The sequence below is a fragment of the Falco naumanni genome, chromosome 4, assembly GCF_017639655.2.
Source record: "Falco naumanni isolate bFalNau1 chromosome 4, bFalNau1.pat, whole genome shotgun sequence".
NCBI classification, from domain to species: domain Eukaryota; kingdom Metazoa; phylum Chordata; class Aves; order Falconiformes; family Falconidae; genus Falco; species Falco naumanni.
Genome location: NC_054057.1, coordinates 88,634,291 through 88,653,445, shown reverse-complemented (window position 1 = coordinate 88,653,445; position 19,155 = coordinate 88,634,291). Strand labels below are relative to the sequence as shown.

At 42.9% G+C, this 19,155-nt stretch overlaps 1 protein-coding gene across 12 annotated transcripts in view; it reads right to left on the bottom strand.

The window, feature by feature from the left end:
- Nucleotides 1-13,235: 13,235 nt before the first annotated feature.
- UNKL (unk like zinc finger) overlaps nt 13,236-19,155 on the bottom strand; it is a 60,302-nt gene continuing 54,382 nt past the window's right edge. For 11 of the 12 annotated variants that reach the window (XM_040593422.1, XM_040593420.1, XM_040593419.1 and 8 more), the window contains one exon: nt 13,236-17,276. In XM_040593422.1, the coding sequence (XP_040449356.1) occupies nt 17,121-17,276 (156 nt within the window). In that variant the 3' untranslated portion in view covers nt 13,236-17,120. The remainder of the gene's footprint in view (nt 17,277-19,155) is intronic. The other variant, XM_040593427.1, reaches the window with a different exon arrangement.

The window sequence follows — 19,155 nt, the reverse complement described above, 5'->3', positions numbered from 1 at the left end:
AGGCCTCAAAGCTGAGCTGCATCCCACATCAGGACATCAGCTAAAAGTGCACGGAGAGCACATACTCCTTTCCCTTTCTGTGCAGGAGCAGCTGGTTGGAAAAGTCAGGGATGCAGCTGCTCTCTCTCACCTCTTTGCTCTTGCTCCACAAATGCTCTTCAGCTCACGGCACAGCTTTGGTGGCAGGGCTGAGAAACAAGGGTGAGAGTTACAGCTGTCCACAGAGTTGGGATTTTGGCTTTTCATCCTCAGTCAGACAGAAGAGGGCCTCAAACTCAGGACTGTCCCCCTCTGGGGACTGCTGTAGCTGCTGTGCTGCTTTGGAGAAAAAAAATGAGGCAGCATTGCAAGCACCTCTGGGTTGTGAAATGCCACAGGGCAAAGGTGGCTGGAGCCAGGCATGGAAGCTGGGGAGAAAGCAGGATTTAAGGAGCCCATCTGCACTTTGTGCTGCTTAGTGGTCACCGGCAGAGGTGCCATTGCTGTGGCAGACCATGTTGGTTGGATCTCTGAAGCCCCTTGTGTTCTTGGTGCAGAAACAGAAGCCCTGGCCAAGGAGTGGCACATGCAGGGAGCGTAAGTGCCCACTGACCCAGGCACTTGCTGGGTCAAAAGCCCATCTAAGCTTTGGCAGCTGGGCTGCCTCGGAAGGGTGTAGAGCAAAGACACAGGCACAGCGAGAGGTGCAGTCAGGCATGGGGGCGCAGATGTTTCTTGGGGAGATCCCTCTTTAGCCCAGCAGTGAAGAGAACCGGGGACATCTGTGCCCCAGCTTGGGCAGCTCAGTTGCAGCCCTGAGGGCAGGTGGATGGGAGCACACTGAGGTGCTCAGGGTCCTGCCTCTTGTGTAGTGCTGGCTGTGTTAATGCCACCATGTTGTCCTACTTCCCTCTCCAGGCAATTGTCAGAGGAGAATGCGAATCTTCAAGAATACATTGAGAAAGAAATGAAGGAGATGAAGCAGCTGAGCAGGACGAACCAAGAGCTCCTCTGGAAGCTGCAGGAGGGAGATGCCATGAGCCCTGTGAAGATCTCATCCACATTGTCTGCTTCTTTGTATTCCTGCTCATCAGGGAATGCCTTTCCAGCAAAAGTCAGAACCTTGCGGCAGTGATTCAGCACCTGGGCACCAAAGGTTCCCTGCCCTTTGTGCCAGTACGCTAAATGTTTCCATCCAATGAAGCATTGCCATCAACGGGCACCCAGGGCTCATGGCTGCAAGCATGCTCAGTAGCTGCATAGCTTTACACTAGGCAGGGTCCTCTTACTGTCCCCATATAGGAGCTCTTGGTTCTGACATGTTCATGAGGGTGGCAAAAAAGATAGCAAAGAGCTAGGACAGCAGAGAGCAAAACGTTTAGTTTCTTGTGTTAACATTGTAACTATGGTTAGAGCCCAAAGTCAGAAAATACTATATTAATGGTTCATCAGAATGAACTTTTGCTGCAGTATTTCAGGTTGGTTACAAATACAGTTCAAGTTGTGAATTCTTCTGTGTATCTGTGTTTATGTCCATGTACGTATTGTACCTTTATATATAGACACACACACATATATATGTAGTTGAAGATACTCTGAATTGCATTTTTTATATTATTGGATACTACTAAGTGCTGATATATTTTCATTACAGTCAGCAGTTTTCTAACTTGTGTCTAAGACTTGTATCTAAACAAAATACATTTCTGTTTAGCCTCCCAGGAATATTTATACCCAACCTAGAAGAAAGTTACACAGAAGTAGAAGCATCTTCCAAATGACCACCAAGTGATACTCTGTGTAACATGAACACCAGTGACTTTGAAATTCTGGGACAGTACTGCCTTTGAAACCATCACCTTTGTATTGAACACCAGATAACATATACATAATATTCACTGCTTTTTTAACTCTTTGCATCACTATTGTAAGTGGAGATAGGCTAGAGATGAGAAAAACCTGAGGGGTTTGGCAAGTTTGATAGAGGTTACTCATTCATGTGTTTCAGTTTTAGTGTCTAAATCCTAGTTAGATCTTACCTTCATTTACTTAGTCCTGGTTTGGATTGAAATCTCTGATTGTGGGTTCCTGACTATGTTGATTTATTTCAAGTCTTGTAAGCAAAAAGAAAATACATTGTTCATCCTTGACCTTTGTGGTCCAAGAGGTTTCCTGTATTAGGGTGAGGTACGGGGCACCTGCTAGGGCTCCAGCCTCCTCCTGTCTGAAACACCAAATGGAGCATGGTGGACTATATGGGTGCAAATGAGGTCAGAATTTCTTACCTTGCACATACAGATGTTACCTGACATTGCTAAAGCTTCCTCAAAGTTACAGAGCACTTTGAAGATTCATGGAAAAGAGGAGCTAAACTGCCTTTAACTGCCATGCCTAGAGGCAAAAAAAATTCATCCAGGCTTGAGATGACGCCCACTCGAGGGGGTGGGAAGCCCAAGGAGTGGCTGGGCTGGGACAGGCTGCAAGACCCTCATGGGCACTGCTAGGAAGAAACAAACAAAAAAAAAGAAATTGCCCAATGTAAAAGAAAAAAAAAAGCGAGTTGTGGAATGCTTTTCTATTGAGTTTGGGGCAAAGAGCCTGCATGCATCCCTGCTCCAAGAACCGGGGCAAAGTAGGCAAGAAATGGTACATACAGCAAATCCCTGGGGTGCGGGAGCGCTGCAGGGAGTGCGGCTCTCCTACTTGGGTGTGCAGTGGCACCGGCATACCCTGCGTGAGCAGAGGTGGGATTGCACAGCCTTGCCATACCGCTCGGATGGGCGCTGTGCTTTAGCTTTCCTGGGAAGCACTCAGGATTCCCAGACTGCAGGTTAGATACAGCTTCAATCACAGTCAGAGCGCCTGTGGCCTGTTCCACAGTGTTTAAAAAAAAGGTAATTTTTTTCTCCTCCTTTTTAGAGGAATTTACTTTTGTATCAGCTTTTGCATGACAGTGTGATACTGAGTAAACTGGACATCTTATTAGATCATGCCACACCAGCTACTACTGTTCTACTGATATGGAGAAATAGTGTGAAATGGGGACAATGGACATCGATTGTGATTGTATATGTCTGCTCAAGGAATGTGGGTATGGTGACTGGTCATGGGTGCGGTGTCTGGTCACATAGGCACACAGCTTTGAGGAGACACCTACCCTTCTTCCTCTAACAAAGGGGCTATTTATAAAAAGGATGAGAAAAGGATGAGAGACATTCCAATGTTATCTAGAGGGAGGGAGTGCTAAGTCTTCTTGCTGGAGAAGATCAGATGGTCACAAGAACATGAATCACCCACAAACCTGCAAAACCACCACATTCCAGGCAAAGGACTGATAAGCTAATTAACATACGAAGCGAGAGTAAGCGGGTTTAGGTAACAAATTTAGGTGTTAATTGAATATTCATTTGTTTTATTGTATAAATGTGAGATGGTTCGTCACTTCGGGCATGCACGCTTGTGGAGGAGCGATCCCCCGTGCATCTGCGTGCAATAAACATACCTACTTTATAACTTTTGAGTTATAGAGTCTAATTCCGCACGTCATAAGGACACAGACTTAAAGCAACAAGGAGGAGATTTGCATTCAGGGTACGAAAGGATTAAAGCAGAGGTGCTGTTGCAGAGGCAGGCACTTGCACCTGCTGCAGAGCAGGGAGAGCTCTCCTGCCCCGAATCCTTCCAGTGCAAGGAGGTGGGGGTTGCTGCTGCTGACACCAGAGCTGAAGGACCTGACAATGTCACCGCGAGGGCCGCAGCACTTGCAGCACAGGACCGGGAACTGGCCCCTTCAGGGCAGGCAGTGGGGGCGGGGGGCGGGCGAGTAAAGGTGAATCTTTGATGGGCGATTTAGATGCTTGGAAGTCGGTTGTGAAAGACTATCAGGATGACCCAACAGGAGTAGAAAAAGGGTTGAGTTGATTGTTACTGGGTAATCGCCATGTAGAGAAGCTGACAGAAGCAGCGTGGCATGTGCACAGCAGGTCAGAGAAGAAAAGCTGGGTCGTGGTGTAGTCACAGCTACAGCGACTGCTTTGGGAAAAGTGAAAACTGGCAGAGGGACTAAGGTAAGAAGACGAGGCAGAGGAGGGATATCTGGCAGAGATGAAAGAGCCAACCCTGCCCTGCGGGCCCGGATCAGTGGGCACATTGTAGGGAAATGGGCACTGGCAGCCAGATTGCCCAAAGCTGAAGAACCATCAGGGGGTTCCGGTGACTGGTTCAGACCCAGACTGAGGGGCCTGGAGAATCCACCCTAGCGGATCCACTGGTTAAATTAAAGCTGGGGACTAGAGAAAAATGAGGTGGAATTTTTAGTGGACACAGAAGCAACTTATTTGGTGTTAAACTTCAGTGAGGAAAGGATTTGTTACAGTTGTGGGAGCTACTTGGCCACCAGGAAAAAGCATTCTGAAACCTTTAAAGTACAAATTAAGAAAACAAATAGGAATGCCAAATTCACCAAAACCTTTGTTGGGATGAGATTTATTAGAGCATCCAGATGTTTAAAGAAGGAGAAATGGAAGATAAAGATGATCAAATAATTGAAATCTTGAGATTCTCTTTAATTCAACAGAAAAGTGGAAAAAAGGAGCTCCCTGAAGTAAAAGAAATCTTTAACCAGGTATATCCAGGAGTAAATTCCAGGTAAGGCGAAAAATGCTTTACTTGTTACAGCAGAAATGAAGAGGGGGGCCTGCCCAGTTCGGGTAAAACAATATCCCTTGGTCAGCAGGGCTGTGGGGGGAATATTGGCACGAAAACTGAAATAAAACACAACTCTGTAGTAGTTCTACTAATGTAAATCTGTGTGTTTTGGCATGACAGTGACTTGTTATGGGATGCACAGATGAAACTCTGCATTGACAACGAAGTACAAGGAATAAGGTTGGTCAGGTGCCTCCTACCATAGTCAAGGGCAAGACTGGGTTGGCCTCTGTGTTTGCCACCACAAAGAATCTTGAACTCTGCTGTTGGCTGCAACCCAGTAGGTGCCGAGCAGTGGGAACATGTGCCATGCCAGACCCTGACGTGAGGAATGGCCCCCGCTGTTGTAAGAGGGTCACCCAGGAAGGGAGAACATCATAAGACCCATTGGGGCACTGACTCATAGTATAAATATTTAGACTGACAAAACTGTAGGGAGAACATGAATCAAACCAGGACAGTTAGAGAAGGAAATTATGCAGGGCAACAGTGACAAACTGATTTCTCAGAACTCCCAAGAAAAGGGGGGTTTTGATACCTGCTGGTCACGACGGATGCCTTTTCAGGGTGGCCAGAAACACACCCTTGCTGAACCAATAAAGCCAAAGAAGTAACCAAGGCACTATTATAAGAAACAGTACCAAGATATGAGGTTCCAGCAGTAATCTCATCAGACTGGGGGCATGAGCAAGAAGGCTGTCCAATACTTAGCAGTGGGTACAATCCATAGCCACAGGAATATTAAGGGAGGGAACATCAGGAATACTATCTCAAGAAATAAGGGAAACAATAGGCAAAACCAGCCTTACCACTCAGTTTGAAAAATATCACCAGGCTTGGTGACAACTAGTAAACTTCACCTACAACCCACAACAGGAGCAAACTGAAGCGTATGTGCTGGCAATTAGTGCAGCAAAAGAACAGGCAATCTTTCCTGTTTTGACACTAGGAGCCATACACCAGAAAGTCACTGTCAGACCCCTAGGCCATAATGTTTGGGCAAGTTATGGTCAGACCAAAGGCAAGCGGCAGTCGAACATCGAAGTATGTATCCCCAGGGAACAACTGGGATACATCTGTGAAAATGCAGTAATAGAGAATGAAGATCTGTGTTTAGATATCAGAAAGGCTATGTGTACTTTTGAAGTGTTTCCACATATTAAAGCCCAGTCACAAGTATTTTATGTAGGAAATGGATCTGCATGTGTTAGAACTTCTTGTGATAACAATACTATTGATAATTGTCACAAAATGGCAAATGGTACTGATTTTTGTGTAAGTAATTTTACTAGAATTGTAGGCTGTGACTTTGATTATGTTGTTCCTGCAACTACCAGACAGTTAATTGGAACTGATTATACCCTGTATCATGATGTACCTAAATTACAAATAGGCATGAACATTAGCCTCTTCAAAGCAATGCTCAGACACCCCGACATAGAAAGACTGGTCCAAGAAATAAACAGAACGGCCCAACATGTGCTTTGACAAGAGAAACGTGACCCTGAAAATATAAAATCCATCTTTAACCGATGCAGAACAAGTTGGAGAACATCACTGGTGGGACAACTTTGCAGGACATTCCCCCAAAGCAACACAAGTATTCCACTATTTAATACATCCCATGTTAGTCATGTTGGAAGGAATGATCCTGTTATCTCTCTTAAATGTCTGTCTGTGGTATAAACTAAGTATCACAGCCAGAAGAACACAAATAATGTGATCAATGATGCATGTCTACCAAAACCCTTTGTCTTCAGAACCTGACGAAAGATTCCTAAGTCCTAAAAAGGGGGGAATGAAACAGAGCAAGGTCTTGAAAGATTAGTTGGGATGAGTTTGGTACCATGCTCTGGGGGATGCTCTGTTTATGTTGAGATATAACAGAGACAGTATGGCCTGTTCTGTTCTGCTGACAATACTGAAGTAAGAGACAGGAGAAAAGTACTCTGAGCAATCTAGCAGTCATAAAGATAAGGTGGGCATTTGGAGGACATGAGAAGGCCGTGAGTCAGGAGGTTTTGCAAGCTCCAGCCCAAGAACAGAACGACCACCCAAAAGTCTCCCCAAAAGATGAGTCTAGAAGACTCCGCCTCAAGCTCCGCCTAAACCCCACCTATTATGAATATGATGATTAGATGTTGAAATTAAATGAATAAGTATGTAAAGATGTTGTAACCTCTCATGAAAACTGTATAAATTACCTGACTTTTTCACTGAAAACTTCAGGGCTAGTTTGTCTGGTGCAAACCAGGCTAGCTCCCCAATGTTGCACGAAATAAATACCTTTGCTGCTTAAAGCCAACAATTGGTCTCTGAGACATGCTCAAGAGATGCTGCTGCAACAACTATAAAAGAGAAGCTTCACACAATATGTCCGTCAGAAGGAAAAAGAAAAAAAAACCCAACCCTTTGCCAGTAACATACAAGGGTATTGATCTACAGGTTGCTGCATGATAAACAGTTCACACTCTTACGCTGCAGCATGCAGAAGGCAATCCATTTTCATGTAGGACACTTTCATCACATTAACCAATGGCAATTTGGTGTTTGAGCCTGATGTAACCAAGTTTCATGTAACAGCTTTGCTTTTTTTTTAAAAAAAAAAAAAAAAAAAAAGGCTTAGAGGAAGGCAGAAAAAATTTACTCTCCAACATTACAGTAAATCCATATGATCATGAGGCAAAAGCTGTGTCTTTTTTATCTGCTGAAATTCACCCACACGCACAACTGATAACATAGATGAATTCTAAACATGCCCTACAAAGAAATGCAGTTCTACCTTTCAAAAAGTATTTTAAAATTAAAATAAAAAGCAACTGGAAAAAAAACCACCCAACCACAAAACACTTTTGGACACATGAACAAAGCTGCCTGCTGTCACATGCTTTTTTAAAAAGAAATTAACTGCAATTAGAAACTAAAAGTGGTAAAATAAAAGGAGATGGAAAAAATGACAGTAAGAAAGACCTGTTTATTTACTGAGCTGGTACTTATGTTTGTGTGCTGAATAAATTAAGCATGCTAAATCACAATGGCAAAAATTTACTTTTCATAAGAACAAGTTGTTATAAGCTAAGACTGAGAAGAATGCTCATATGACAAGTAAGTTCCAAAGAGCACTCCTGATTTTCAATGAACTTTTGATAGCTTGCGGACTGAAACACTGGACCTTTGCAACAGCTTTTAAACCATTAGGACTGAGCAGAGCTAATCCATTTTTGTTAGCCAGTGTGAAGAAATAAATAAAAATAAAATCAAATCAGCTCTAAATAAGGCAAAGCACATTACAGTTTTAATTTCTAATGTAGTTAACACACAGAAGACCTGTTTTTCAATGCTTCTAGAAGGACAGGATTGCTTCAAGAAGAGGCTGAGGTTTGTGCAAATGCCTGTAACTCATATACTAAATATCGAAATTATTTATGCAGTATCGGAAAGTTGTATTTCATCATCATCAAAATATGGAATTTTTTGCTTTTCCATCTTTTTGAAGGAGGGAGGATGAAGGTCTTTCCAAGACCCAAAAGCTGGTGGTAAGGCTGTGAGACAGCACTGCAGACATGCAGCGATCACATCGTCGTTCAATTTGGGAAAGATGGGTTGAGCTGAAGCTGTGTTACACGTTCATTGTAGGGAAGGTACTTCATTTCAGGACTGCAGATGTGGAGAAAGGAGATAGAAAACTGGCATTCTGGGCAGGCAGCAAAATGCTTGAATTTGTACCAAGCATAGCCTGGAAGTGGAGCGATCTTACCGATTTGAGGCTCTCTTTGAAAAAGACAACAAAAGGAGCAACCCTGGACGCATGTGGTGCCAGCTCCCCTGCATCTTCCAGCATCTAGCACGGCATCCAGCTGTACAGGTAGCTTAGCTGAAGTTCAGATGCTGAGAGAACTGAATACAAGACTCTGCTGAAAAAGATCTGTCATTTAGTCATCCAGCATAAACACAAAGGTGATGAATTTTCCTATGAAGTGTAATGTTTTGCTAGGAAGAACAAAGACTCAAGCTACTTGAATGTGACACCTAACTACAGATAAGCAGAATATAAAATGGATCCCAGTAAGATGGACTAGCTTTGTGCATTGGCCATAATTTGGAATTTCTGTTTGTCAACTCTCCCCTTCCTAAGAGAGGCAAATTGTGGGAGACTGCTGCTTCTCCCAGCTCCTTTCTGTTCAGTGATGTGCTGTGGTTGTTTGCATGGACACTGATAAAACAGAAGGAGCCTCAACTCAAAGGTTTAATTACCTCCTGATGACCCCATAACTTCATTTCTCATGTTCTTAGCTACATCGTAACTTATTGACGGTTGTCGTTAGCCTCTCCAGCAACGTTGCACTGCGGCATGAACTGTAAGCAACTGGACACAAAGGAGTAAATCCTTTCTTCTCCATTCCAACATCCTCCTTGCTTCAGTCCATAAACTGATGCATCTGAACAGACTGTTTATCTATGTAACAATATTTTCCTATATGAAAGGCATGCAGACCTGGTTTTAAAAGATGAAGTAATTAGACTGTTGTGTTAGTCTTCAGTTGAAGTTACTGCCCTACTCTGAAAGAGCAGTAAGAAATAGAGGGGGGAGAAAAAACCCACCACAAAACAAACCACAAACAAACATGAAGACATCCACAGTATAGAACTCTGCTCCTTGCTTAAACTCTAAAATTGTAGGCAAGCTTTTCTCCCAGGTCTCCTCTCTATTACCCACAGTAAGCCACCAATCGCTGCTGGGGAGTTGTGCTGATTTATACCACTGGAAATCTGGGTTTGCTCTTTTTAACAGCGAAGCATACGAAGAAGCTGAATCTAAAATACAATTCAGCCTGTCCTCGCTCTGCATGACTTAAATAAAAAGGACAGTGGGAAAGCTCCATTATTTAGTGTTTTCTTTATACCATCATAACCACACTCTGTTACGAAGTGCAAAGACTTCAACACGAAGGCAAATTTGCCAGCCATATTCTCAGCACTGCTTCACACCACTTGTGGCCCCAAGGAAATCATTATGAATCATACTTCTCAAATGGAGATTTCCAACAAAACAATCATGCCCTGTGGGTTTTTTTCTCTTCAGCCCTAAGCTCTACCTGAAAATCATCAACTGAAGGTATTTTTCTGTTAGTTGTCCTCCTCTTGTGGCATTGCCGGAGAGTATCTCTAGCTTCTGATCTCAGCAGTTGGGCAGCCTGTTCTTCCTCGAAATTCTTGATCAGCAAAAGTGCTCCATAGGCACTTCTCAAGTAATAACCTCCTGTGAAGGACAGCAAGGGAAGAACTTCTCAGAGTGGTCACAAACACCACGCCAGTTCCAACTGGTCACAGTCAAAAGTACAAACAATTGTATTTTTTAAAAATAAATATCCACACACATATATGAAAGTCCCTGCATTCTATGGCCAAAATATTTATACGTAAAGAAAAACAGCTTACTGGCCCACAAAACACTGGACGGTGTGTTCTCAGCTGCTAAGAGACGTGCAGTGGTTGCATGGGCTCCATATTATCAAAGTGGTGCAATAGTATCTAACTCTGGGTCTGCTAGCGCTGGGGAAAGCTGGTTACTTAAATGACCAGTGTCACTCCTTTACTCCTGAGTGTTTTTACAAAGTTGGAACATGAGTTTTCTTCTAAACAATTTCCAAACCGTGATTTGTTTTCTTCCTGAGCTTCAAGTGGGGATCAAATAAACGTAATTGTTTAAATGAATAAAAGACAATCTACCACTGTTCAGGAACTTAAAAGTGACTCCCTTAGTGGCAACAAAGCAATGACCGAGTGTGTGATTTGTACCTGGAAGCATCCCAAAGATTTTGCTTTTGTTTTTAAAAGGCAGGCCGTATTTGTTCACCTGTGTCCAACACTATGTCCAACTAGTTCAGGAGGCAGCGTGTACAGCTCTCCAGACTTCACCTTTATTACATGAGTGGAGAACAAAGTACAGCTGTAACAGAGTTGCCTATGTACAAAAGGAGCTGCAGGTCACAAAGGAAAAGGAGTCTCAACAGGAGGCAACAGTCCTCAGCAACCAGGAGAAACAAAAGACATGCTAACATTTATTTCTCTTGCTCTTTAAGTAAACTATTTGATGGGGAGTGTTCAGTTCAGAGGCAGCACAGTCTATCTGTGGAGTTGTTCAGAGATGCATTCTATGCTCACAGTAGTGTCTTCACTATTACCGACGGCATCCTCTTTGCTTTCAGCTCTGCAACAAGTTGAATACGTGGAAGACATGCAAGACACACAAGACAAATTGGACAATACATTACATTTGAACCACACAACCCCAAAGCACTAAACAATCCTTCCTGCACCGTGTAGTTTAGCTAGTGCCACAGACAGGGCCAGTCAACAGACGAACAACTTTTGCTACATTAAAAAAAACATGACTTAATAGTCCAGTAAATATTTCTGCCTTTCAAGCATGTTAATGATCTGGAGATCTTCACATCTCAAATATTTTCTGTGCTAAGATTCCTGAACAATGCACAATGTACACAAAGCAGGGAACAGACTAGTACTAAACTGGAAGAAACCTGCACAGTTCTGTCATGCATATCGGCATGTAAAAGGATACAGCAATTTCAGCAACCCAAGAGATTGCAGAAATGGGACATATACACATATACTTAAAACTCACAGCTGAGCTTGGTCACGAGAACCGTTAAAACTTCCTCATAAGCCGACAGGGAGGTGCTGGGGGGCAGCCAGCAATGGCCTTGGGACTGGCCTGCCCAGCGCAGCCCCTGCCCGCACCGGGCGGCGCCGGCCCTCCCCGTCCCAGGCGGCCGAGCTGGGACCGGCAGCGGCAGCTCCTCACCAGTGGCCGCGGCGGCCCCGCAGCGCCGTTAGCGGCGGGCGGCAGCGATGGCACGGGCACCCCCGCCTGCAGCACCGGTCCGTTCCGCAGCCGGCAACAAAACCGCTCCCGCCGCTGCGCCCCAGCGCCAGCCGAGCCCGCAGCCGCCGCCCTGACCCGGGACTGCCGCTCCCCGGAGGCCGCCGCCCGGCCCGGCCCTGGCTGCCAGCCCCAGCCCGCCCGCAGCCGTGCGCCCGGCCGGCGGGGACAGCCGGCTGGCTGCGGGAGCGGTGGTCTGCCGGGCCCCCGTCTGGAGCGGAGGAGGGCCCCGGGCAGCCCCGCAGGGAAGAGGCTGCTGGCGGGGAGCACCAGGCGCGGCCCGAGGCTCGCGGGGCGGCGGCCCAGGCGCAGAGCGCGGCCGCCTAGCGCACGCTCCCCCGCAGGCCCCGGGGCCGCCCGGACCGGGAGCGGAGCCGCGGGTGCCCCGGTGGCGCGGGCGAGGCGGGCAGCCCAGGCACCGCTGCGCCAGAACGGCGGCTGCGACGGGGCGGATCACGGTCCGTTACCGAGCGCCGGCCGTCAGAAGGCGCGTGTGTCCCCAACCCCCAGGCAAGGCCCGCCCTGCCGGCAGCGCGCCCAGTTCTCCGGCACCCTCCTCACCGTGTTTTGAATGGTGAATGCTGTAGCACTTACCTAAAGGATGACGCGCCTATGTTTGGTTAGGGTCGGGAGATGTCCAGGGCCCCTTGTTGCAACACGACGGATGCACAGACTGCTAAGTCCTTGGGTTGGTTATCTTTAAAAAGGGACATTTTATCTTAGATGCCTGTACATGCAACGTGGTGAAGATGGAGACTTTAAACATGACCGCTAAGGAATAGAGTCTGTGCAGAGACAACTCAAGGACGGTGTCCAGGCACGAGATATGTTAATGTTGTTAACTTGAAGATAGAGTAGGTTCTTGAATGGAATGTGCTAATTGTCCAGGTGCGAGATATGAGTTCCTGGAAAGCTGACGAATAGACATGAGTGACTTGTATAAGGAGGGGGCTGAGGGGTTCCCTCGGTGCGCGATCCCCCATGCACCCAGTGCTGCCAATAAAGGCTACTTAGTCACTAAGAAATGTTGACGACGTTCTTTAAATCAGTTTCTCACGTAAAGCCACTCGTAAGCTGAGACCGTCTGGTAACCCACTTTCATGGCCTTGCCGGAGGTGCGCGGTCTGGAACAAAAAGCCTGAAAAAGCCCTGGGCTTTACCAGGCCGGATCCGGATGGCCGGAGAAGCAGCTGCAGAACACTCCGGTGAATCCACCCGCATCACTGTGTGCTGTCACGCTCTTCGCACCTTAGGAAGGGCGAAGTTCGGAGCCGGGGAGGCGCAACGGTACCGCCCCGCCGGAAGAGGCGGGGCCGAGCCGGGGCGTGGGCGGGGCCGAAGCGCTCCTGCTCAGCACCTGCCGCTGCAGCCCGGGAGACATCGTGTGCGCTCCTGGGACGTGCGGTACAGAGAAGAACGGAACGGAAAAGTGATTACGTTTTAATTACTTTGACAGCCTCTGTCTTGTAGCCCGAATCAGTTTCTTTATAACCCAGTTAGCCCCCTCTCTCCCTTCAGACAGTAAATGCCAATCCCAGTGGTTGAAAGCCTGAAAAGGTGAAAAGGTTAGGAATGCCATAATTAGATTGCAGAGGAAAACATATCTGGCCATTTTTTAGTCTCTAAACACAGTATGGCTCAGAAATAAAGTTCAAAATTTTATTTCCATGTTGGTAATAAAAATAATTCCATGAATTCTGTAAACCATTGCATAAATGCTATAGTGTAGAAAAGTTTTAACAAGTGTTAACAATTTTAAACAGTTCACTACAAGTAAATGAGTATGCATTATAAATAATATGTTTTGTATTAAGAACAATTTCATTCACAAAATCATTTCTGTCTGTACAATCAAAACGTTAACAGCTTCCATAAATTAATAGAGTAAAAATTCCCAATTTATATAGGGTCTGATGATGACCACAGTTACACAAGCATAGTGTGACAGTAATATTACTACTTCTATTTAATACTAGGATACTCAGAATGGCAATATAGAACAAAACAAGTATGTCTTTAATCATCTGCTATTCAAAGAAGACTAATAATAAGCCTATAACATGCAGCTTCGGATCCATCTGTAATTAGCATACTTCTGGTTAAATTACAGCTCCTAACTGTAAAAACCCTGAGAAATCACAACTTTAATCTATTATTCCCCAGGCTAAAATAATTGACAACATAATGGAATTCACATTAAAAATTAATATTCTTACATAAATTAACACAGAGCTTTGTCAGATACCAAAATGAATCTTGAAAATCTATTTCATTTACTTTTATGTAGTTTGTGAATTCAGCAAATTACTGTACTGTAACCTTTCAAAAATGTAATTTTAATGTATCCAGTTTCTCGATGGTGTATATAGTACAAAGATGAATACTTACAAAGGTCAGATGTCACTTCTGACTTCTTCCAAATAGCTGTCTCTAGTCAACTGCATATATTTTATTATCCTCCATTGCAAAGTACTGGTGTAAAAGTACGTATTTATTTATATTTGCAGTTGACTTGCTTTAATAAGATACAGAACACTTTGCTTGTAATTCTTCACAAAAATAATTTTGCAAAGAACAACTGTATTAATGATGATGTATGGTGCAAGTGATTACCAAAGGATTTGTCTACAATTATAGCAAGCTGCCCAGTCTGTGAATTTCATGAATAGGTATGTTTCTTTGGTATATGTTTTCCTCTTCTCCACAAAATGGTTTGTTGATAGTTTTAAAATCTGTCCATAATTCAGCACCAAAGAAACTTACAGGCAACACCTGCAACATTTTCAGTACTGATATTACCACAGGACAGACACCATTATTTTCAAGACCCGTTGTAAAATACAAAACATACAACAGACTAAACATACTAGTTCACTGCCTCTAAAAATGCAGCACAAATAAACTATGAGCGTGAATATGATGATTCACACTGCAAGTGCTCTTTACATTCCTTTATAGTTGCACTTGAAAGATTAGGAAAATTGCCTGTTACTACCAAAAAAAAAAAAAGAAAAAAAGAAAAAAAGGACCAAGATCTAGCCTTAGAACACAGGCAAATGCACTAAAATACACACGAGCAACTACAATTTTGGAAGGGCAGCACACACACACTTCCATGTCTTGTGGGTAATGAATGTCACATAGCTGCGTGTGGGCAGCACAATGTGGCCTAAGCTGGTTTCCTCTAACATAGCGAAGTAAAAATTTTCACTAAGATATTTCTAAATGTTTTGGTAAGCAAAATGGTTACAGAATGCTGTCCAACACTAGATAAATACAGTAAACTGGTGTCCAAAATGATTGCTTATTTGAAAAACATGTAAAATAATTTCAAACTATAATTTCACATTATTCTTTGATTTGCTCACTGTTTAAAAACAAAACAAACCCCTTACATCACTAAGTTTGCTTTAGTCCAAAATGCTGTTAAGGTTCAAAAATCAGTCTTTGTTATAGACTGCACATATGCAAGAAATACATTAACACCTACAGCCAAACTTTGTGTTCGAAGTTCCTTTTCTTAGAAGTCCAAAGCTGGCTACACCTCTAAAATGGCAGTATCTTATTTTAGGACAGAAAAGTGTGTTTGAGAATGCAAATACAGTCCAACTTTATACTCTTCTCAGTACAAACCTTTTAGACAAACTGTTAAAGTCAACAAAATCACATTATTAAATCCAACTTTGCTCTTTAAAGTGATCTTCAGACAAAATTTTTGGAACAGAAACAAGTAGAAATGAATTTCATATTTTATCCTCCTTCTCCCTTCCCGAAAGGTCTCCAGCGTTCCTGCAGATTGACATGTCTTAGGAAAGCAGTGACAAGTCTATACATTTAGTTCTCTCAGAAAATGTGTAATGATTTTTTGCAAACTCAAGCCTTTGTACGAAGAATGTTAAAACCCAACCATGATAGTGATTTCACTACTGCTGGCTTGGGCCCTTTTTTTTAATGCTGACACAGTTCTAAGAACTCTGTTTAGACAACAATGATTTTAGTATATATCTTGGCTTTTGTTTTAGCATGACTGAACTTTAAATAGGTTTAACTCTTTGCTGCCTGTCTGAACTCACTTTCCATACTGAACACAGTAATATGGATACAAATCACGTAACACAGTAGTAGGTCATTTCAGTCTTAACTTGTACTAGTGTCACACCTGAATTCAACAGAGAAAGGAGTAATGCAGGCAATTATTCCATGTAGGAAAAGTAAAAATACACAGTGTTAGCATGCCGTAATTAATTAACTTCTCCTGAATTGCATGTTCTCAACTACCAGAATGAAGTAAGAATATTACCACCTTTTAAAAGAATCACTGTCAAAGTGCCACTGCCTCATTACATACTTAAATAATTCCGTAGTTCCTCTCAAATATGCATTACTTCATTACTGAAAATGTGTATTTTTAAATATTTATAAAAGCAAGAGACGTATTCTAGTTATTGTCAAATTGTTCAATACAAAATTAAGCAATAGAAATTATTTGCAAAGTTTTTTTTTTTATGTCTTCTGCCATTTTATAGGATATTGGGCATAGGCACTTGGTAATAATATATATCTCATATCTGCTCCCGATAAGTACTACACAGGTTAGGAGATGTACAAAAACTTTTAAGACTACAAACACCCAAACTGAGGGAACTATGCAAATTGCACGGTTGTTTACTAAAACTGATCTGTTTCACAAAATTGAAAACATGTCTTTGAATGTGAAAGCTTATGTGCCTCACTGTTTTTGTCTCCACTGGTACATTTATAAATACTACAGTATGTAGTTAACATAAACTGTAAAAACCCTATAGATAAGTTGTCATTTCTATCTAATCATATTGTGATTTAACAGTAAAACCATGTGAAATATTTTAAATTCACAGTACACATGTAACACATTATATTATTGCATATTAAAAAATAAACATAAGACCTAGAAAGCAGCCTGAAGCAATTTACAACATATCTTCTAACAAAACACAATAATTACAAAGTGCTTTTACATTAATCAGAGTTTTTCAAGCATCCAAGTAAACATAGTGTTAGACCTAGTCCAAAATACTGGCTCTGGCGTTTCTACACACACCAGACATGGCAAAGGGACCGTTTGTACTGTTAAATGTGTAGTTACTGTACCTACGTATCCCCTATGCATCTATCTTCTTTTAATGAAAATAACAGGTATAAACATTTCATTCAGGCATTATGGTAAGATTTATACAAAGTGATTACAGTGCAAATGAACCTAAGTAGCTTGTGCACTAGGAATCTAAGTGGAAGTCGGAAAAGGCTGTGATGGGACTGGGAGGGGGAACGAAAGAACCTCAAGACTACAGAACCTCATCAAATAACTGCAGTTGATATGTAAATGTGAGCAAGCCCTATTGTCTATCTTAAAGCAACTAAATTTCTGACATCAAAATGGAAATCAGTCTAGCACTATTAAATGGATTATGAGTGATGTAATTCTTATACAAAATGCAAAACCATAAAATTATTTAATTCATGAACATGATATGAGTACTATGCCTGCATGTTACCACAGATTATTTTTTTTCTTGCAGCAGGAACATTCTTCTTGTGCAGCTGCACAGTGATCACAAAGTACATACTGTTGACATGGATTCAGGATAACGCTACAGTCACCTTCCTGACATATGATACACTTCTTTGACTGAAGCTGAAAAATCACCTGTAAAAAAAAGATTACTGCACTCAGTAAAAATGATTCCAAAGTAAACAGATGCATTCAGCTTTACACATAACTGTCCCAAATAAACTTCTAATTTAATAACACAAAGGACAGTGGTTTTGTATGATGGATAGCTGAATGACGGTCATAAGATCAGAGCACAGGCAACCTTTAAAGTAGCATCTGGAGGAGTATAAGTGCTTTTAGAAAGGAAAATATCTAGGATTGAACCTTTGGACTGAAATCTTTCTACATAATTGGGACAAGCAATGCAAACAAGCAAAAACAAAACCAAGGAAATAAGCCTTTTTCATTGTCATATACTCCCTCATTTTGCCATTTCAAAACACTGTTAGGTTTTCTCATGCCATGGGAGATGTTTGCATTAGAACGCAACGGAAGAATCCCAAATGTGCAATACTGAATAAAGCTACTGATACAGACTTGGGGGAGGATGTTACTACTGCAAATAAATGTCTCCATGAAATCAGCCATGTCAAACCTATTAAGGAACAAGAACAACTGAAAAGTTGCTAAAAGCCACGTTACTTTTTGAAGAGCAAGACATGGTTCAAACTAAAAGAACCCAGAATGCTATGTGTGGCACTACCTAAGACAGCAACTGTCTCCTGGAAGGAAGAGTTAGGTAGAAAGAGGCCACAGTGGTAAAGGAAATCTGAGAAACTGTGGAGCTGGAAAGAATTGTAATGGTTCTGATCACTGCAGCCTGGCCAAGATGACTTCCATTCCAGAATGTAATGACTTTTTTGGTAAGAGATCCCAAGACTCTTTTGCTCCTTTTTAAAATCCCTTTGGAGAAAAACAATAGTGGTTTATAATCCAATGCAGAATCCTGTAAATATACTTGATAACAGAAGCCTGGTAACCAGCAACTCTCGTCCTCAATCCACCTTCTTTATTGACAAAGACTTACATTATGTTTTAAACTCTTCTAAAGACTTTTTCTTCAAGGCTGTAGTTCATACTGATACAGATAGCACTGGACAGGAGGTGAAAAGACAAGAGAAGACCCTGCTGAACTCAAACAGGTACAAGAATACAGCAGACCATCCCCATTGTGAAAGATTTTTTTTTTTTTTTTGTCTGAGCAGTGCTGTCACCGTTGAAACAAAAAGAGGAAGAATTGGTGTCATATTGTGATGTCACTGCCCTCTGCGACTGCAGGGGAGAAAGCAATGTCAAACCAAGTTGTGCCCAGCAAGGTTTGAAGTATGGTGCCTGGAGCAGTGCACGGTCATTATTATCTTCCTCAATGTGCTCAGAGGAGTGGCACCTGATACTTCCAGCTTTGAAAGCCCTGAGAAATGCCCTCAATCTGGCAGCAGAAGAGCATCCTAAAATTTGGCAGAAACTGAGTCTGGATTTGAGAGAAGGTGAAATACAGCAATATGCCACTAAGGTGATTAAGGGACTGAAGCACCTGACATAGGAGGAGAGGCTGAAAGGGCTGGAATTGTTCAGTCTTGAGAAGAGATGGCATCTTACTAGTGTAAGTGTAACCTGATGGGAGGAAGTAAAACAGACAGGGACAGACTCTTGACAGTGGTATCCAGTGAAAGAAGAGATAACAGGCATAAATTAAAATACAGAGAATTCCACACACCCATGTGAAAAAAAATTTCTTACTGTGAGGATGGTCAAACACTGGAAAAGGCTGCCCACAGAGGTGGCAGACTCTCCAACCTTGGAGATACTCAAAACCCCACTGGGCAAGGCCCTGAACAACCTGCTTGAGTTGACCCTGCTTTGAGCAGGGGGTTGGACTGGATGATCTCCAGAGATCCTTTCTCATGTCAGTGATTCTATGCTCCAAGTCTGTACTGGCCTCTCTGACACGAACTCCTAGCAGGGAACTTCA